Below are 23,027 nucleotides of genomic sequence, written 5' to 3'. Positions count from 1 at the left end.
GTCGAATTTTCGAGATTCAGTTACCGGATTCTTCTCGCGGCTGTATCGATGGCATAGATCTCTGCTTGGTTAACAAAAGGTCCAGTCCACCGGAGAAAATTCACAAGTCCGTGCCTATTTCTGTCTTTGAACCATCAGTGTAGATTGAGATCACGTCGTTCCTTAGAATAGAATTCGCGGCCCAATCATCCCTTGTCAGTATACTGATCCTAAATGTTCTATCAAAATTCGGTGTAGGTATTATGTAGACAGTTTCTTGGCCCATGATTGGCATGCCTATCTATTGTAGTCCGCCCAACTCTTTAAGTAGAAGGCAACTTACCAGAAATTCATTTGTTATATATATCAAGGGGAGTTATATTTAGCATCGCTCTAGATTGGTCTGATGGGTGGAATTCATAGAGCCAGTAATTGCAAGACATGGTCTTTGTACCTTGTTTAGATAGAAAGGAGAGTTTTAATGTTCACGGCTCTCCACCAAACAAGAGTCCCATATAGAAGGCACATATTGCCTTCTTCATTCGACTCTCAGCAAGAAGTTTCCACGAGAGCTTAGAGTCCAAAATTACGCCAAGATATTTGGCTTCACTCGAAATCTTCATAAAAGTACGTGGAGGTCTGAATTCTGGAATTTTATATCTTCTGGCAGGGTATGCTAGATTATTTAAAAATTTGTAACAGCATTTTTAACCAGTTCTCGTAGTCCGAATAATATCTTCAAAAATTCGAAAAAAATAAAAATTTAAAACCGTTAAAATAATCTCCAGATCATGCGAAAGTATGTTTGAAAATTCGAATTTAAGTTCGAAAATTCCAACTTATGTGAACATTTTTTAAAGCTTTTTAAATAATCTCTAAATTTTTATTTGAAGCCAATTTCTTACATTTAGATTTAAATGAGAGTTTAGTTTCTTTAAATAAAAGCTTTTTTTTGGAATATTTTTTTTTATTATTATTTTATTAAACTTTACAAATTTGTAACCACAATTTTTACACTCTTAACTACTGTACATACCTACATATTTACTCGTGTAAGTATGTCCGAAATGTGCTGAAATTAAAATAAATAATAAAGGTTTCTATTTTCACACATTTCCCATAAAAAACAGTGTCGTATTCCAAAACGCCCCATTATGAGTAAAACAAACAGAAAACGTGTCCCACAAACTGAATCGCCTGGTGTCAAGCCACAAACACACTCCATTCAACCCCGAAAAATAACTAAAATAAAAAAATATTTATAAACACTATGACTTTGTTTAAAAATGTATTTTTAATTAAATTAGACTAAATGATGATATTTGACACATTTGTTTGTTGTACGAGAGTAGACGGGCAGCAAGCAGCATGGACGGACATGATTGAAACGATTAATTACATATAAAAAATGTCAATACAAACAAAATTAAATTCATTTGAAAAAAGACTGGTGGATCTTAAAAACGTTACGGCCGCTTAACGACGTTGACACTTTTGATTCTTTACCATTTACCAACATTTAATTGCGGGGTGTCTGAAAATCGATTTCGCTTAAAAATTTTCCACAGTTTAAATGAAACTTTAAACGGCACGAAACCTTAAAGTTTAAATTTATAAAGAAAAAAAATTCCAATTGCATTTCTAGAGAAAATTTCATATAGAAAATAAATTTATAATAAAATAAAATTGTGTCTTAATAAATAAGAAACAAAGTTGTTTATTACAAAAATGCAATTAACTGGCAATTGTTGTAATAATTTGTGCAGTGAATTTAAATTAAAGAATTTTGGTTTCGATCACGATCATCAAGATCAATTTTATCGATCACAGGTATTTAAATAAGAAAATGATGTTATTATTCTACTTAATGAAAATACAAAAATAAATAAAGACTTAAATATAATAGTTTTTAAATAAAGTGTGAATCAATAATTTGAATATGAAAAGAAACGCTAATGTTTTAATAAAAGTAATTGATACTCGTTTTGGCGCAAAGTAAAAAATGAGAAATTAAAATTGTTTGTTAATAATAAGGAAGTCAAAATAAAGTGTAATTAAAATAAATTGTGTAATTCGATTCGAATGAAAACATTTTCGAAAATCAATCCATAAACCATAACATTTCAAACGATTTTCTTTTTGAAACGAATTTGAATTTGAGAACTACTTATAACAAATTAAAACATAATCAGGGCAAGTTTAAAAAACTAAGAAAAATTTGTCAATATGCAAGCAAATATGCAGAAAAATACTTGGATATGCATAGGAAAAATGTAAATTAAAGCTTAAAATTAATTGTATTGAAATACAAGAATTGTCTGCCAAGAACACTACAATAATTTTTTTATAGTTTTCATAATAAAATTATCTCTATTTGTTACATAAAAATAATATTTTGTAACAAAATTAAAAAATTTACATAAAAAAATATTTTTTTAATATTTTAAAATAAAAGTAAAAAATTGTATGTCTTGAGTAGGGTTTTTAATTTCCCGACCTTTTTTGATTGCCGGGAATCGGGAAATTTTTTTCTACATTCCCGGGTACCCGGCTATTCCCGAAATATATAATGATACTGTATATTAGGAATATTATTCCCAAATTTCATATAAAAACTTAGTGTTATAATTATTAAAAATCAGAGCTTCGAATTAATTAATAAAATTTGAGCTTAATTCACTAAAATCTTTATCCGTAATTAAAGAATGTCAGCCTTTCATTCCATAAATCCATTCATAATATTGAATTTTTTAGATTCGTTTCAAAGCCTTTTTTAAACTGAGTTAATTTTAAAGTTAATTAATAACAGAATTTATTGAAACTTTGAATGATTAAATTTTTGTTTAATCAAATCATTAACACAATTAATTGAATAAATTGTCTTAAGCCTTTTTGTACTAGATTTGAATTGAAGAAAAATTTAATGATTTAATAAATTTTTGAAGCTATTTTATTATGGATTTGAAGAAGAAATTTAAAGAAATTAGAATTATTCAATTAGGAAATATAAATAATGAATTCACTTTTTAAATTTTCATACGAAAAACCCCAAATAAATAATAAGCGGTCTATTATTGCCGAGATATAAGCAAACAACTTTTTACTGTTTTTGATGAAAAAAATAGAGTTCTAACTTGTTTTCTATGTATTTTCGTCAGTTTTTAATTCCCGGGATTCCCGACTAAAAATCCCGGGAATCGGGTAGTGTAAAATTGGCAAAATTCCCGGGAAATTTGTACCGGGAATTCCCGGGATAAAAACCCTAGTCTTGAGTCACAAAATATTTATTTTGATAGATATCGCACTCGCATCCCACTAAGCGATCAAAAGGGTCTTCAAAGAAAATATCTCAGCTTTTGGTTGAGCTAAAAAAAATTTAATAAGGGTCCATTTTTAAAAAAAAGTCAACAAAGTTTTTGATTTTGATAAAAATTTCAAAAATTTTATGTTTTGAAATTTTGAAAAAAGTTTTTAATTTCGGAAAAAAAATATAAAACATTTTTTATTTTTAAATATTTTTTTTCGAAAGATTGAAGAAAGCGCTATCTAAACTAGTTGGGACACATTTTGCTAAGAACAATAGGTAATAAGTTACATGGGTAAGAAAAAACACCTGCTTGGCCAAAATGTCAAATTTTGACCCCCTCTAACTCAGAGAGTTCGGGACCGAATCATACTCAATCAAGGAATGAACATCTTTGGTTTAGAAAGTTAAGCTTAAAATTGGTTATTTAACTGTTTATGGTTTACAAGTTCATTAAATTGAAAAACAATTAATTCTATCAAAGAAGAGATTATACCAAACAACTAATCTCTTATACACTTGGCCGCATAAGTTTGCGTACAAACTACTTTATATATTTTAACAGGCTATTTTAGTCGTAAGTAACAATGGTAATCATGTGAAATTGGTTTTTATGTATAGATAAACATTTGAAAATTACGATAGGTATTTTCTTTTTGCATTTGCAAAGTTTGGTAATAATTGACAGCTTAAAAACAATGGTATGCTAACTTTTCGTGTATGCAAAAGTATGCATACATAAAAATTATATGTAATTTGTAACTGCTTTTGTTATTGTGTGATACTACAATACTGCAGTTTTTGTTTCAAACTCATCATAAAAGTGATTTTTGAAAATTTTTTGTTTCAAATTGGAATATTAATTAATGTAGCTGAACGTAAAATTATTATACATTTACGGAAACAAGAGAAAACTTTGCGCGAAATTGATCAAGTAGTTGAACGTACTCGCTCCTCCATCCAGAGAGTGATAAACAATTTTAAAAAGACTTGTCTCAAAGCTTAGTTCTGGTCGTCCATCAAAATTAACTGAACGTGAAAAAAGGGTTATAATGCAATCTGTGAAGGAAAACCCCAGATTTACTGTATCGAAAATGGCTGAAAACTTAAATTCACACTTTAATAAACATGTGTCCATAGACACTGTGCTCAGAATTTAGAAAAAGGCCAACTATAGAAGCCATGTAGCACGGAAAAAGCTGCCAGTTTTGATAGTTAATAGACAAAAACGAATTGGTTTCACTAAAGAACACATAAATATGCTTCCAGAGTTCTGAAAAAATGTTCTGTTCACGGATGAATGCAAGTACTGCATCTTTGGCATAAAAGACCGTCAGTTTGTTTGGAGAAAGCCTTGTACAGTGCTCAGTCCCAAAAATATAAAACCAACAGTTAAGCATGGTGGTGGTGCAGTGATGGTACGGGGGTACATGACAAGTGAAGGTGTGGGAAATTTAGAATTTATTCCATCGATAATGGATCATAAGGTCTATTTAGATATTCTAATGAAAAATCTTACCGAAAGTGTTAGCAAATTGGGCATTGAAGATGATTATATATTCCTGCAAGACAACGACCCAAAGCATACTACACACAACACATGGCTTTGGTAGTTGTTTAATAAAACAAAAACAATTGAAAGCTCCTCCGCAGTCACTAGACCTAAATCCCATAGAACATTTATGGGATTTGCTGGAGTGAAAAATACGAAACCATGTAATAAAATTAAAGGAAATATTAGTTCCAAATACACCGAAAAACTGGTTTCATCAATGACAAAACGTCTTCATGATGTTCTTGGTCGTCGGGGTTATCCAACTAATTATTAAAATACAGTTTCATTTATAAAAGTCAATAATATTTTATTTTTTTTTATGTACGCAAACTTTTGCCTACATGCGGAATTGAATTTTTTTATGAATTGAATTCTTATAAGTTTTGTTGATTTTTAAATATGCATTTTACAATGCAGTTGTGTTCTTAAATATTTAAGAGTTTTATATCAGAAATTTCAAATGAGTAGCGTTTATTTTTATATCCAAAATTTGAGTATACTTTTAATTTTCGTTCATGTACGCAAACTTATGCGGCCAAGTGTAAGTCGTTCAAAATAGTTTTAACAGGCATTACTAACGTTGTCATGATGGAAAATACGGTTTCATGTCTGGCGGCATATTCCGGAAATGCTCGCTTCAAAAGAATCAGTTGCGTTCGGTACAGGTTCCCTGTGATGGGCTGGCCAGATTTTAGCAGCTTATAGCAGATAAGACCCTTTTGGTCCCACCAAATACAGAGCATTACCTTAGTGCCATCGTAATCGCAAGTAATGATTCGGTGCAAAAGTTATTTTCTTTTATAGCGTTCAAGCAGCTTTTCAGATGTACAAAATTGTCTTTCAAGGTTTCTCAGCTTCAATTCGTATGGTTCTCAATTTCCCAGATTTTTGACGTATTCTGCTGCTTTCACACGTTTTGAAATTGCTGATTGAGAAGCTCCCAATGATTTTGCAAGCTCTTATTGAGTAGACAACAATCTTCATGGAGTAATGCCTCCAATTCTTAGTCTTCAAACTTTTTTTGCTGGCCTGGGCGATATTTGTCTTCCGTGCTAAATTCAACATTTCTGAACCGCACAAACCATCTCATTCACCATAAGCTTCAGAGAGTAATCGGAGTGTTCAAAATCCCCCTTTTTTAAGTCATACACCCAATATTTATTAACAAGAAAATATTTGTCTGGTATAGTTTTTAGGGTTAGGATCAATTATGGACCGATTCTCAAAAAAGTTGTTACAAAGACTTAGGTTCATTTAAAATTTGATTATGTCTATAATCATAATCATCACGATATTAATTATTATAAGAAAATAATGAATGTTCAAGTCATTTCTCAGATTTTCACCATACTTTAATCAACATATTTATGACTGCTCAAACGGTATTCCGGTTGCGACATTTCTATGGAGGATAGGTGAAATCATGAAATCATTTAATTTTAGTTATCAGATTTGAATAATTATTGTTAGACCTAAGCGAATAAGGCAGATTCAATAAATAAATAATAAAGTAAAAAGAATTCCTTTCATCTATTCAATGTGTGGATTATTCAATATGAAGGCAATGTTTAAATGTCTAGATATCTAAGACTTATCGTATAATATTCGAATTAAAACTAATGGAAGTTAAGTACCCTTATAAATACATGCCACGGTATGTTTGAAAGTAAATATTTACAATTTATATGATTTTTAGTAATATTGTATGGTCGGTCAAGTTCAAGTAAATAAACATTGTGATGACAAACATTTGTATACTGTAAATTGAATTATTCAGAAAAAAAAATTGTATAGAAATTTATTATTACATGTGCTGCACAGATTATGCTGCTGGTAGTTACACTCTACATCACCATACTGGGGAGGGTATATAGCGTTTGTTCTGATGTTAGTAGCGCTGAAAAATATTAGTCTAACACCAACCTTAAAGTATTCCGATCGACTCAGAATCACTTTCTGACAATGACAATTCCCTTGATTTCACCTAGGCCCCATAGAAATGTGTATATATATATCCAGTCAAATTCCATTACCAATAAGATTTATAAGTATGTATAAAAATCATTTTTGAAAATGTTGTGAGGAATAATCCATAATTGGTCATAGCTCCCATATAACGCCACCTACGAAAATCACTTTCATCCATCCTGAAAAATGCAAAAATCATCGGATCTTATTTCTTCAAAAATGAAGTCAATGGACCATTACTGCACAATGATCAATGATTTTTTGTTTGAAAATATGGATGACATTGATCCGGGACCGCAACTATCGATATATTGTTTTACAGTGTAGGGTCGGGATGGTCGGTATTACCTTGTTTTTCTTTAAATATGTAGGTATGTTTAAATTAAACAGTGAATATGATGAATGAATGACTAACCATAAATGAAATTAAATTTTTGATGAATTTCAAAACTGTTTTAAAAACAAATACATAAATAATAAAAAGAAATTTAAAAAATTATAAAACTGCAACTTGCTAATATTCATGTTAGCAGCCTGCGCTGCCAAGTATCTACTTATGACAATGTATACAAAAGCTGTTGGATGTGAAAACCTGTGTTTAAATCGTTAAATTCAAATTGATAGTACTTACATACTGATATCGAACAATACTTTGAAAGCTTAACTAAATATTTTCTATTAATATGTAATCTAAGTTGATAGTGCTAATAGCTTTCAAGTTATTTAACCTACAACTTGAGGTATAGGTTTAATTAGATAACATTCAGATGAATTTAATTTCATTAATCATCTGGTATGTTTTTACTAATTCAATTTTATGAAAATAAAGTTTTACAGATAAATATGATACTTAAAGATTTTGTACCGCCAAAACTAAAACAGATTTTAAGTATATTTGATACCCTGGAGAATCGTCATATGCGGGAAGTTTTGCTTTACTTCTTTAATTTCAAACAAGTAAGAGAGCTATATTCGGCTGTGCCGAATCTTATATACCCTTCACCAAATTATACTTCAAAATACAAATTTTAAATATTTTTAGGTAAACAACATTTTTTTTTTCCAAAGTTGTTTTTTTATTTTTTTGTAAAATTTTTTTTCCAATTGTTATTTTAATTTTTTTTTTAAATTTTAAATTTTTTTTGGGTTTTTTAATTAAAAAAAATTCGGGTTAAATAATATTTTTTCCGATTTCGTTGCAAAGGTCTTTACCTATATCCATATTGTTCCAGTAATCCAGATATATGTCAAAAATAGTTAAAAAATCGAGGTTGTCCTGGTTTTTTCCTCATATCTCAGCCATTTGTGGACCGATTTTGCTGATTTTAAATAGGAAACTTCTCGAAAGCATGTCTGACAGAATTATTGAAAATTTGGATCCCGAAGATATCTGGGGTCCTCAGACAATTGATTTCAACAGACCGACGGACAGACAGATAGACGGACATCGCTTAATCGACTCCGCAATCTATAAGGATCCAGAATATATATACTTTATAGGGTCGGAAAATTATATTGTGGAAATTACAAACGGAATGACAAACTTATACATATATGTATATCCTTCTCACGAAGGTGAACAGTATAAAAAAGTGCCGTTGATGCATACCGGTTGCTCACCAAAGCATATGGTGAATGTGTTTCATCAGTTTCAATGTGCGAGAGATGGTGGTGATTTTGCCACGGAAGACAAAGATATCCCAGGCCAACCAAAAAAGTTTGAAGACCAAGAATTGGAGGCATTACTCCATGAAGATTGTTGTCAAACTCAACAAGTGCTAGCAAAATGATTGGGAGCTACTCAATCAGCAATTTCAAAACGTTTGCCAGCAGCAGGATTTATCCAAAATCACGGAAATTGAGCACCATACGAATTGTAGCAGAGAGACCTTGAAAGACGATTTTGTATGTCTGAAATGCTGCTTGAACGCCATTTGAGTTTTTTCATTGCAAAAAACTTTTGAACCAAATGAGATAATCAAAAAATTTAAAAAGCATATGATAGATAATTGATCAGCCTATGAAATGAGTGTTTGAAAATGGTTCTATGCCTTTCAGGTGCCTACTTATGGGTTAGCAAATTTGAAATTTGTGGAAAAATCAATTTTATGGGAAGATTAAAACATAGAGAACATAGAGCGGAAACTAGAAAAAAAACTCAAACAAAAATATTACTCAAAATAATCACACATACGAGTGTTGTTTTTGTTTTCACGTAGTTTTTTCTACTAATACATTCCCACCACTTAGGTTTTTGACAACTGAGTTAGGTCTTTGACAGGAGAGTTTCCGCTCTATGTCTATTCTCTATGGATTAAAAAAAATAGTTTGAAAACAATTTTTTTTGTTGGTCATATGTCATTTTTAGAAACATGTCTTTTTTAAAAATTTTACCTATAGGAAAAAATGGGCAAGGACGGGAAGCTGGGAATTATTGCATTAGATAAATGAATAATCAAAGAACTTATTTTGAGAATATGGCAAATATAGAAATTGATAGTTTTTTTATTTTCCTTCAAAGTTGAGAAATATTGAAAAAATTGATAGTTGGCAAATATCGATTTAACTGGAGAAATACAAAGCAAACAGTACAATTTTTTTGCTACTCTATTCCTAATAAATAAATCTATCAATAGAATCAAAAATAAATAATGACGATCCGTTACATAGTTTTCGATATATTGTATCTGAAACCGGACCAATTTACCTAAAAATGGTCTGTTTTTTTGAAAACTGAAAATCAGTCCACTTTGAAGGGCTATATCTTCTGAACCAAAAATCTGATTGCAATAAGAGTAAGAGAGGTTTATTAGATATTTTTTAGGGGCACATGCAATTGCATTTGTAGGGACTAGGGTTCCCAAGCGGGAAAAATTTCTCGGGAGTTCCCGGGAATATTTTTTTTTGTTAATTTTCAGGAAATATTTGTCGGGAATATTCGGGAATTTCTTCATAAGTTTTCTTAAAAAATGACTATATTCAGATAAGTTTCGATGGCCAAATTTTTTGCTAATTGAATTATTCTATTATATCCATAGATTTTTTCCGTTCTAACAATAGATAGTCAGTTGGCAAAGAAGTATTACTATTGAAATAACCGAATTTTTATACCCTTCAGCTTCGTGAGAAGGGTATATATAAGTTTGTCATTCCGTTTGTAATTTCTACATTTTTCATTTCCGACCCTATAAAGTATATATATTCTGGATCCTTATAGATAGAGGAGTCGATTAAGCCATGTCCGTCTGTCTGTCTGTCTGTCTGTCTGTCTGTCTGTCTGTCTGTCTGTCTGTCTGTCTGTCTGTCTGTCTGTCTGTCTGTCTGTCTGTCTGTCTGTCTGTCTGTCTGTCTGTCTGTCTGTCTGTCTGTCTGTCTGTCTGTCTGTCTGTCTGTCTGTCTGTCTGTCTGTCTGTCTGTCTGTCTGTCTGTCTGTCTGTCTGTCTGTCTGTCTGTCTGTCTGTCCGTCTGTCTGTCTGTCTGTCTGTCTGTTGAAATCAGTTTTCTGAAGACCCCAGATATCTTCGGGATCCAAATCTTCAATAATTCTGTCAGACATGCTTTCGAGAATTTTGCTATTTAAAATCAGCAAAATCGGTCCACAAATGGCTGAGATATGAGGAAAAAACCAAGACAACCTCTATTTTTGACCAATTTTTGACCTATATCTGGATTACTAAGACATTAATATAGACAATATGGATATCTAATGATAGATATTTCAAAGACATTTGCAACGACGTATATAAGACCATATTAAGTTGGACCTACAATGGGTCAAAATCGGGAAAAAAAAATTTTAACCCGAATTTTTTTTTTCAAAAAAAAAAAATTTTAAAAACCAAAAAAAATTTTTAAAATTTAAAAAAAAAAAATTTTAAATTTAAAAAAATTTAAATTTAAAAAAAAAAAAAAATTTAAATAAATTTTTTTACAAAAAATTAAAAAAAAAACAACTAAAAAAAAATTAAATTTTGTTTACCTAAAAATATTTAAAATTTTGAAGTATAATTTGGTGAAGGGTATATAAGATTCGGCACAGCCGAATATAGCACTCTTACTTGTTTTAACTCAACTCAAGCCACAGCAGAAAAATTTAGTTATTAAGAATGAATCAAATTTAAAGTTTATGCTCTTAAACGAATTATTAAGATGCCTAACATTACATATTTTAGGGATATTCATATTTAGAGAAAATAATAACAATAATAGTGGTTCAAATTTGTTTATCTACAATCAGATTTCAAAAATTTCTCTAACTACGCATGTTTTGCAGATTTAACCCTAAATGCTTGATTTTTACTTTCATTTTTCTATAAAGTATCAAATATTTATTTCATTTTTATTTATTATATTTCCTTTAGCTTTAGTTTGATTTAGAATTTCGTTAGCTGAAACTTTTCGTACTCCATTCGATTTTTCTGAATTAGAATCTGAATTAGTATCAAGCTTATATTCGTCTAAAATTAAGTGGAACTGGAATGTAGACAATTGGCAACAATATGCATTAAAGGGTTAACGTGGTCGAAATTCTTAAGTTTTTTAATTAAACAATGAATTTATTGATTTCATACTGATTAAAACTACGACTGTGACAATACCGATCAAATGCCACTATTAAATCAGAAACCCTTATAAAGGCCAACCAAATACAGTTATTTTATACATCTTTTAAAACCCTGGTAAAATTATAAATCAATTTATTCGAAAAAATTTGTCTGCTTTTTAGTGTTAAAAAATTCCCGGGAATGAAACAATTTTTTAATTTCCTCCCGGGAAAGAAAAAAGTCTGGGAAATTAGGAACCCTAGTTGGAACCAAAAGGGTCCTATCTATTATAAGCTGCTTACATCTGGCCAGGCCATCACAGGGAACCTGTACCGAACACAACTGATTCGTTTGAATCGGGCATTGACCGCAAAGCGACCAGAATATGGGGCCATACATGAAACCGTAATATTCTATCCTGACAACGTTCTGCCACATGTTGCAATACCTGTTAAAAATTATTTAAAAAGAAGTGTTTGGGAAGATTTTGGCTTGATTCGTTCTTTCCTCAAAAGATGAGCAGTTCTTTTGGCTCAGAATCCATATGATGTCAGGAATATGGGAAAAGGTCATAGCTGTATTGTACAAATGTTTCAAAATAACAGATAAAAATTTAAAAAATCCCGCTTTTCCTAAGTATCTCTACTTGACAACAAAAATAGCAGTCATCAATGTGATTTTTCGGTTCTGTCCCAATTATAGCAAAACCAAACTTCAACTGACTACGTTTTCCGCTTTCCAACCGTCTTAAATTTTCACTACACACTTTACATACGATGTGGTGTTAGCAATGCCCACCTAATACACAACCACAAACGGTATCTGAGTACTAAATTTTTTTTCTTTATTTGTTGACCTGTGTAATGTTTCAAATATCCTCTCAAACCAATAATACATCACAATTTGTATTAGGGTAAATTCAATAAGCGTTTAAATGAAATAAAAGAATACGAAAGAGTTTTAAACGGCGCCAAGATCTCTACTTAAATCCATCAAAGGTCACCATAGCAAATTATTAAACAACATGTCATCCAAATACCAGTTGTGTTTATCAAAATGACACATTTATTCACATTTTAAAATGTTTGTTTGTTGTTGTTGTTGAATTTTTGCTTCCCAGTGTGTAATAAATTTAATTAATTACATTAATTTGTACACTAATGTGTATTTTTTTTTAATTTTGAATTTTGTATTTTTTTCAGTGGCAAAGTGGCGAGAGAAGCTGGTTATTTTTATTTTATCGCTGGATATGGGCGCTCTTTTTTATGGTTGTCTTTTTAGTCTGCTTAATTTTACAATTTTCCGAAGGCAAATATTTTATTTTCTTAACAAATTGGGGCATTATACTGTGTCTTCTAACACAACTATTGGCCGCCATTCTGGTGACACGTTGGCACTTTGATTTGGATGCTGTGAGATCGGATCAGTGTGAAGGTCATGGCAGAGACAGGAGGAGATCACCGCTACTTATTAAATGTTACTGGCTGTTACATGATGTTGCATTGCCGCTGGCTTTGGTCATTACCACGATCTATTGGACGTTTCTGCATGGGAAAATGAGTAAGTTGTTGAATTTAGATATGAATTATTTTAGACACAACAAAGTTTCAAGTTCTACATATTGAAATAGAAAATACCGAGATTTCCCGGGATCAAGGGAATTCCCGCCTAGAACAAATTATTCAATTTTAAGAATGTAGACTTTGTTAAAAATCTAAAAAAATGTCTGGTTTTAAAATGTAATACAAATAAAAATCCAACAAAAACTTTTAATATAAAGAGATCAACTCACTCGATTTCTAATTTTTGTTATATAAAAACCTGTCACAATTTGTCATTAGTATCGAAATGGCTTCTATTTCCATTAGATTTTGTTGCAATTAATTCTGCTAATTCGCAAAAAATAATTTTTTTCGGGATTGAAAATTTTGCGGATTTCCAGTCCCGGGAATTCCAATGAAAAACTCTAATAATTAGAATCTGTGAATATTGGTTGTTAAGAAATACATTTTGAAAACACAGGAATTCTGAAGTTCATAGACCTGATAGTAATCAATAAGAACAGGCATGAGAATGTTGATTAGGTTTAGTTTACTGATTCTTAGGTTGAATCAGTAGATCTTCTCATTCAGAAACGACAAGTGGTTTAATACTTTATGTATTTCACATGGTATTTCTGCTAATTGAATTATTCTATTATATCCATAGATTTTTTCGGTTCTAGCAACAGATATTCAGTTGGCAAAGAAGCATTACGGTTGAAATAACCGAATTTTGTTCACCCAACTCAAGCCACAGTAGAAAAACTCGGTTATTAAGAATGAATAAAATTTAAACTTTATGTTCTTAAAGGAATTATTAAGGTGCCTATTATTGCAACTTTTTCATATTTAGAGAAAACTAACTAACTTTTGTAATTCGGGAATATTCCCGAGAATGAAAAGATTTTTTAATTTCCTCTCGGGAAAGAAAAAAATCCGGGAAGTTACTTTACATAAAGTGGTGAGGGCTTTACAGAAAATCCTATACCTCTCTATAATACAGTATTTTTGAACTTCGTAGGCACTTTAGTTAATAACAATTGTATTTCCACTCTAAATACGAGGATGAAACTCATGTTTTTTAATAAACTCATGATTTTGGATAAATTCTTTTTTATTTTTCATCATAGTCTGAGCTCTATTCACTTTGTGCAATGTTTCACCAATTTTTTTTATCCTTTTCAAAAAATAAGATTTATCGAGGTCATTAAAATAGTAATTTTTTGTGAGATGATTTCATAGTTGGAATCAAATCTCTTTCCTCCAAGACATTTCTTCAGGTTTGAAAACAAGGGGCTAAATCTGGAGAATAGAGCAGAGGATGGAGCTTTTCGTAACCTAGTTGAATGTGAAAGCTTGATTTTTATACCCTTCGCCATGAGTGGCAGAATATATATATTCTGGATCGTTATAGATAGCAAAGACGATATAGCCATGTCCGTCTGTATATTGAAATCAACTTAAAAATAACTTACATACATGATTCATACATCAATATTGCGGGAATTCTTCCGGCTCGGTTGCTATTTAAAATCGACAAAATCGGCCAATAAATGGCTGAGATTAGAGATGCTAAACGGGGAATCCCGTTCCCGAAAATCCCGGAGTGAATGTCACTTAAAATCGTACACCATCGTAGTCAAATTTTATTCATTAGTTTTAGAAAGTTGATATTTTGGAAATATTTTAAAATGCTGTCAGGGTAAGATTGTCAGTGTCCAGAATATCAACGCTTCATTTAAAATCGTAAAGGCACTAAAAAATAGCAAATGATACCCTACAAAGTATTAGGATTATTTAATATTAACATTTTTTTTAATTTTTAAAATTTTAATTATACTTTAATATAATTGTACGAATTTAAGTGAAATATGAATTTTGTGATGTTCTTTAATTTTCATCAATATTTTTTAACGAATTGAGGTTTTGTTAACTTTTTTGTTGAAATACATATTTTTTGTTCCAATTAATAAAAATGACTTTTAATTTTTTATATAATCACCTATTATTGCCTGTATAATTTCATAATATTTAAAAAAAAAATATGTTGTACGATTTTGAGTGACACCCACTGTATATTTTTTTTAATAGTTTTTTTATTGGATAAAAGACGAAATGCGCATGATAGGATTTGATTTTAGACCTATGGTTTCTTGGGGATAATTTCATAGAATTTTGCATAGATTGCGTTTCTGCTACACGATTTTTTACATTTTGATCGTCCATACAAATCGACCCGGCCTAATGTACATACTTTATTGTTATTTCTTCTTATATATAATAAAAATTAATTGCTAAATAAAAAATTTACTTTCAATTGTAAAGACATAATTATGTACGGGATTTTGATTTCCCGAAAATACCGAAACCCCGGGTCGGGATTTCGGGATTCTTTATCAAATCCCGAACCCCGGGATTTTTAAAAATCAGTCCCGATTAGCATCTCTAGCTGAGATATAAGGAAAAAACCGGGACAACCTCGATTTTTGCCCTATTTTTTATCTATATCTGAATTACTAAGTCATTAATATATACAATATGGATATCTAATAATAGATATTTCAAAGTATGTATGTATATAAGGCTATAAGCTGGACCTACAATGGGTCAAAATCGGGAAAAATATTTTTGAACCCGAATTTTTTTTATCAAAATAGTTTTAGTTTGTCTTAAATTCTTTTTTCAAAATTAAAAAAATAAATTTTAAAAAAACTTTTTAAAAAAAATTAAAAAATAATTTGAAAAAAAATTTTAATTTATGTTTAAATAAAAATATTTAAAAAAATATTTTCAAGTATAATAAAATGTTTATTATTTTCCTAAGCAGTTTGGTATTGAAAATCGGTACAGTAGTTCCGAGTTATGAACAGTGTTGCCAATTCTTGGTAAACAAAAAGGGTTAAATACTTAGATAAAAAGGCCATAAAAAGGCTAAAAAATGGAAGAAAATAAGAATATGTATTCCTGTATGTTGATCTTTAACTTTAAAATAACGTAATATGTGGCCACACGTATATCATATGAGGAGACGCAGCAGAACAAAAAGTACTTTTTCGCATTTTTTTAAAAATTGGTTTTTTGGTATTTAAATGATTTTTTACTAAGTAAATGGATTCTAATAAAACTGGTCCTAAACAAAACGTACAACGCTAGTATAAAACGAGAAAAATAATATATTTAATTTCAATGCACAATTTGTTTATATATTAGATCAGGATTAAAAACATTCATTCAAAATATTATCGTTTAAAAAAACGCATAAAAACGTACTTTTTAACAAAAGGTTCTTTTTCCGATATAAAAATGGTTTTATATCAAACATGCTTAACATTTATTGTGGTGACTTATGGCAGTTAGATGTATCTATTGATAAGTAAGAAACTTCTTACCATTTCCAGGTTCATGCTGTTTTTTAAGGGGGCGAAATAAATAAAACTCAATTTCCCAAAAATTTTAAATATGCATAAAAGTAACTTTTGTTCTGCTGCTCCTCATATGCCGATGTTTTTAAAACCTCGAATTTATCACCTGGCCTGCAAAATTCTCCTATGCAATTTTTTTATATGAAAGTCAAATTCTAAAGTCATCCTTTGTGATAATTTCGAAATCGATGGAGAATATTTTGCTAAGTGAATATATGCCACTCAAGTAATGCAGAAAAAAAATATTCAAATTATACACGTCTTCGGACAGAATTGAATTCCGTTAATCGGTTAACCGATTAATTTTGGTCGGTTAACTGTTCGAATAATTCAAAATTACCGATTTTCGAATAACAAATAAACCGATTAATTTGTGTCGATTAACCGATTAACCGAAATTTCTTTTTTTTGCACATTAACATATTTTTTTGTATTTATTTTTCCACTTTAATTCAAATACAACATTACATATTTTTTCGAACATCCAAGAAACATGTTCAGTGAGTATAATAACTGACATATTTAATTTACATCGATGGCTTAATATAGAAAGGTCGTATCTCAACTTTTAGTTACTTTACAGGAGAAGGAAAAAACTCAATTAAATCTGAAAGTGAAAGCCAAAAACTAACAACTAAAACATTGTAATATATCAAAAAATACTTTTAGAAAAGTTGTTTTTTTTAATATAAACCAATAAATATGCATTCAACATTAAATGAGTTAGGGGTTTTTCTTTCAAACAATTTTTGAAATGAGTTGGGGTTTTTTTAAATTACTCTAAATCTGTTATTCTTAAACATAGAAAACTGAATTTTATATTCAAGGTATACTTAAGATTTGTCTAATAGAATATGTAAAAACCCCGATTTAGAAAAAAAACGAGATACGACCTTTCTGTATTAAGCCATCGACATGTATTTGTCGAATGAGAACATGATAATAAACGAAACTGGAAACACTACTGAAATGAGTTTTTATCAGAACTTATCGATCAGATGTTGGATATGCCTTACTTTCGATTTTTCCAACACCTACAATCAGCGAGAGAGTTTTTTTCCAAGTCGAGTTTTATTAAAACTAAAGAAAATTATTTACTTTTATTAATGAAATACTTACATAAGTACAGAAAATTCGTGGTTTTATTTTCACTTTAAAATTTAAATAGAAATTATTCGGTTAATCGAATAATTTAAAATTAACCGATTATTAACCGATTAAATCTATACCCCGATTAATTATTTGCTCGATTAACCGATTCGGCTGTGCCGAATGTTATATACCCTTCAACAAATTATACTTAAAAATATTTTTTTTTATACCCTTCACCTTCGTGAGAAGGGTATATATAAGTTTGTCATTCCGTTTGTAATTTCTACATTTTTCATTTCCGACCCTATAAAGTATATATATTCTGGATCCTTATAGATAGCGGAGTCGATTAAGCCATGTCCGTCTGTCTGTCTGTCTGTCTGTCTGTCTGTCTGTCTGTCTGTCTGTCTGTCTGTCTGTCTGTCTGTCTGTCTGTCTGTCTGTCTGTCTGTCTGTCTGTCTGTCTGTCTGTCTGTCTGTCTGTCTGTCTGTCTGTCTGTCTGTCTGTCTGTCCGTCTGTCTGTTGAAATCAGTTTTCTGAAGACCCCAGATATCTTCGGGATCCAAATCTTAAATAATTCTGTCAGACATGCTTTCGAGAATTTTGCTATTTAAAATCAGCAAAATCGGTCCACAAATGGCTGAGATATGAGGAAAAAACCAAGACAACCTCGATTTTTGACCTATTTTTGACCTATATCTGGATTACTAAGACATTAATATAGACAATATGGATATCTAATGATAGATATTTCAAAGACATTTGCAACGACGTATATAAGACCATAGTAAGTTGGACCTACAATGGGTCAAAATCGGGAAAAAAAATTTTAACCCGAATTTTTTTAAAAAAAAAAAAAAAAATTAAAAAACCAAAAAAAAATTTTAAATTTAAAAAAAAAAAAATTTAAAATAACAATCTAAAAATTTTTTTTCCAAAAAATGAAAAAAACAACTAAAAAAAAATTAAATTTTGTTTACCTAAAAATATTTAAAATTTTGAAGTATAATTTGGTGAAGGGTATATAAGATTCGGCACAGCCGAATATAGCACTCTTACTTGTTTATAATCTGTTTCTTCAGTGAAGAATCTTCACTTGAGGTTAAAAAGGAAAAATGTTGATCCAAACGTATTAACTTATTATTAAGTATATAAATTGTTAAATTTCATATGTTCTAATAGGAATTTCAATTATAAATTGCTGAATTAGATCTGCGTAAACTAGTCTTACTAACAATTGTTATATTATTTCAGTTGTTATACCATCATATTTAGGTGGAGGGTATTTAAGATTCGGCACGGCCGAATATAGTACTCTTACTTGTTTTTAAATATTTTTATTTAAACAAAATCCAAATTTTATTTTTAATGTTAAAAAAAATTTTTCGCAATGAAAATGAAAAATGTGGAAATTACAAACGGAATAACAAACTTATATATACCCTTGCCACTCATGATGAAGGGTATAAAAAGGCTAAAAAAATGGCTGAAGGCTAAATTAATTTTTTAGTGGCTAAACAAGATTGAAAAGGGCTAAATTTAGCCAGAGAAGGGCTAAATATGTTACTATGGTCTATAAATTATACACAGATTTGTAGTTTGTATCCAGTAATGATACTACTAGCTTTTGTGAATATCGGTCCATATTTGATCATAGCTCTCATATAAGGTCCACTCCCAACAATCACAGAAATACTTATAAATTTGTTACAAATATAGACTTGAAGACTATTACCAACATTTCTTCATTAAACTGAATCATCTGCAGATATTGATTTAAGATGTGAGCTCTTACATATTTTCGAATCACATATAAATTGAAATTGAATATTTAAAACGAAAGTCATTTTTTAATACCAAGACAATATGGAAAAATTAGTGATCAATCTGAACCATCTAATGACTTGATGAAGATTAATTTTTAAAATCGCTTGCTGGATCACAGATGTGGAACTGAAAAAAATCTGTAACTTCTAAACGGATATGGTAGGCTACACAAAATTAATTACGAAATCTTTTGATTTCAAATCCTTCTTAATTAGAGATCAAACGTCCGCTCTTGTTTGGGTTAATATAAAATTGTTTTTTAAAATCTATTAAATCTTCATCTCTATAATTTAAGATCATTATCTAACTAAATTTAAAAACTAACATTGTTTTTTTATTGTAGTTGAATACATATTTTTTATTTCCTGTTCTTAATTTTATATTCTAACAGATAAACCTACACGATTTCCCATCATTAGTTTCGTAACACACTGCCTCAATTCCGTGTTTATGCTGGTGGATTTTCTGATTGTTGCATTTCCGGTGCGACTGTTGCACACCCTCTATGCCATGCTGTTGGCCATCGTTTTTTGCTTCTTTACGGTGATTTATTATTTCTGTGGCGGCACTGACGAGTAAGTACTTGCTTTGAATTACATCACAATAATAACTAATTATTTAATTACTGATCTTGTTGTATTTTTGTGTTTCTCCCTCACAATTTGCCATCATCAACATCATCATCATCAATTTATTATCAAGGTATGGGAATCATTTCGTATATCCACTATTGGATTGGACAATACCCGTCCGTGGTGTAGTGACATTTGTTGGCGTATTCGGTTTATATTGTATTTATTCGATTCTATTGTTTGTTGTATTCAAACTAAAGTGTTTCTTACATCGTTCGTTGAGTGTCGTCTGGTCACCTCATTGTGTTGGTTTAATTTAATCATCATTATTCGCCGGCAACGTCATCATGATCATCATCGACAGGCGGGCAGCATATTATTCATTGTTATTGTCATCACAAGATTTTTTTTAAAAAATACATACCATTTATTATTATTATTATTTTTACATGCACATTTTCATAGTAATTTGATGTTCGGTAGAACTTACACAATTTCCATTTGTAGATAAAAAAAACAAACAGTTAAAACTGTTTTATGATCAGCAATGAATTTAAATATTGAGCATGAAAACAATGATAGTAGCTTCGTTTTTTCCCATTGAATTTGAATAAGAAAAATGAGAAAAGGGGAAAAACTCCAGAGGAATTTTTATTCATAATTGGGCTGAATGTATTTCCTTGCAAAAAACTCGCGATTAATTTAATTTACATTCAAGGGAACTTACAATTCATTAGAACTATTAGTATGAAATTAAAACTAAATTCAAAATACGATCAATTTGACCTATTCCCTTACTTCTTTCATAATATTTGGTTGGAATTATTATTTATGATCTTTATTACAAACAAAATGGAAATGGTGTATTTTTTTCATTATTATTTTACATATTTGTATCTTTTTTTGCCAAATCATATTCATATAATTAGTAACTAGTACGAGATGTAGTAAAATTACATGAACATACAATATTTATGTTTATTTTGTTCCTTAAACTACTAAATGCAATTAATATTTTTTAACAATAAAAATAATTTTATAGAATCAAATAAATATTTAATTATTCTGTATTTTTTTTTTGAACTAGAACTGAACTAGAACTAGAACTGAACTAGAACTGAACTAGAACTGAACTAGAACTGAACTAGAACTGAACTAGAACTGAACTAGAACTGAACTAGAACTGAACTAGAACTGAACTAGAACTGAACTAGAACTGAACTAGAACTGAACTAGAACTGAACTAGAACTGAACTAGAACTGAACTAGAACTGAACTAGAACTGAACTAGAACTGAACTAGAACTGAACTAGAACTGAACTAGAACTGAACTAGAACTGAACTAGAACTGAACTAGAACTGAACTAGAACTGAACTAGAACTGAACTAGAACTGAACTAGAACTGAACTAGAACTGAACTAGAACTGAACTAGAACTGAACTAGAACTGAACTAGAACTGAACTAGAACTGAACTAGAACTGAACTAGAACTGAACTAGAACTGAACTAGAACTGAACTAGAACTGAACTAGAACTGAACTAGAACTGAACTAGAACTGAACTAGAACTGAACTAGAACTGAACTAGAACTGAACTAGAACTGAACTAGAACTGAACTAGAACTGAACTAGAACTGAACTAGAACTGAACTAGAACTGAACTAGAACTGAACTAGAACTGAACTAGAACTGAACTAGAACTGAACTAGAACTGAACTAGAACTGAACTAGAACTGAACTAGAACTGAACTAGAACTGAACTAGAACTGAACTAGAACTGAACTAGAACTGAACTAGAACTGAACTAGAACTGAACTAGAACTGAACTAGAACTGAACTAGAACTGAACTAGAACTGAACTAGAACTGAACTAGAACTGAACTAGAACTGAACTAGAACTGAACTAGAACTGAACTAGAACTGAACTAGAACTGAACTAGAACTGAACTAGAACTGAACTAGAACTGAACTAGAACTGAACTAGAACTGAACTAGAACTGAAATAGAACTGAACTAGAACTGAACTAGAACTGAACTAGAACTGAACTAGAACTGAACTAGAACTGAACTAGAACTGAACTAGAACTGAACTAGAACTGAACTAGAACTGAACTAGAACTGAACTAGAACTGAACTAGAACTGAACTAGAACTGAACTAGAACTGAACTAGAACTGAACTAGAACTGAACTAGAACTGAACTAGAACTGAACTAGAACTGAACTAGAACTGAACTAGAACTGAACTAGAACTGAACTAGAACTGAACTAGAACTGAACTAGAACTGAACTAGAACTGAACTAGAACTGAACTAGAACTAGAACTGAACTAGAACTGAACTAGAACTGAACTAGAACTGAACTAGAACTGAACTAGAACTGAACTAGAACTGAACTAGAACTGAACTAGAACTGAACTAGAACTGAACTAGAACTGAACTAGAACTGAACTAGAACTGAACTAGAACTGAACTAGAACTGAACTAGAACTGAACTAGAACTGAACTAGAACTGAACTAGAACTGAACTAGAACTGAACTAGAACTGAACTAGAACTGAACTAGAACTGAACTAGAACTGAACTAGAACTGAACTAGAACTGAACTAGAACTGAACTAGAACTGAACTAGAACTGAACTAGAACTGAACTAGAACTAGAACTGAACTAGAACTGAACTAGAACTGAACTAGAACTGAACTAGAACTGAACTAGAACTAGAACTGAACTAGAACTGAACTAGAACTGAACTAGAACTAGAACTGAACTAGAACTGAACTAGAACTGAACTAGAACTGAACTGAACTAGAATTGACTTTATTATATCTTGAAGTTCCCAAATATTACACTTGAAACACGTCATCAAATAAGTTCATGAGAAGAAAGCGTGTCGCGATTGTATCAGAGTATGTTGGTGTGCATTCTTGGGACGTGTCTACACCGTTCATCCGAATAATGCTGAATGTTATTATTTGCGATTGTTATTGCATAGGATCAAAGGTCCAACGTGTTTCTGATTGGGGCTACTTGAAAGTGATCAACATTAGAACACAACACTAACAGAGTCATCACTCACATGTCGCCCAAAACAAATACGCACTTTGTTTGCGATTATTTTAACTCACGCGAACTTAGGGAAACGCATTGCGAAAGCTTAGGTGTAGTATTCGGATGATATTTTCAACCATTGATTGAGGACATGTTCATATCCTTTAACAACAAATTC

General features: G+C 30.6%; 1 protein-coding gene across 1 annotated transcript; it reads left to right on the top strand.

Annotated features, from left to right (window-relative positions):
- Nucleotides 1-1,225: 1,225 nt before the first annotated feature.
- Nucleotides 1,226-20,865, top strand: rost (rolling stone). The gene is made up of 4 exons (XM_065500755.1): nucleotides 1,226-1,809; nucleotides 12,553-12,910; nucleotides 19,625-19,808; nucleotides 19,936-20,865. Exons 1-4 carry the CDS (start codon nucleotides 1,708-1,710, stop codon nucleotides 20,123-20,125), a joined length of 834 nt encoding a protein of 277 aa, XP_065356827.1. The 5' UTR covers nucleotides 1,226-1,707; the 3' UTR covers nucleotides 20,126-20,865.
- Nucleotides 20,866-23,027: the final 2,162 nt, after the last annotated feature.

Source organism: Calliphora vicina, chromosome 2, assembly GCF_958450345.1.
Source record: "Calliphora vicina chromosome 2, idCalVici1.1, whole genome shotgun sequence".
Taxonomy (NCBI): Eukaryota; Metazoa; Arthropoda; class Insecta; order Diptera; family Calliphoridae; genus Calliphora; species Calliphora vicina.
Note: the sequence above shows the minus strand (reverse complement) of the source record. Positions and strands in the feature narration are given on the sequence as shown.

Bases quoted from the DNA above. Each gene is read 5' to 3' on its own strand.
- rost (XM_065500755.1), top strand. From the start codon at position 1,708: ATGCAATTAACTGGCAATTGTTGTAATAATTTGTGCAGTGAATTTAAA. The intron at 12,911-19,624 runs GTAAGTTGTTGA...ATATTCTAACAG, and splicing joins GTTTCTGCATGGGAAAATGA to ATAAACCTACACGATTTCCC. The intron at 19,809-19,935 runs GTAAGTACTTGC...TTTATTATCAAG, and splicing joins TTCTGTGGCGGCACTGACGA to GTATGGGAATCATTTCGTAT.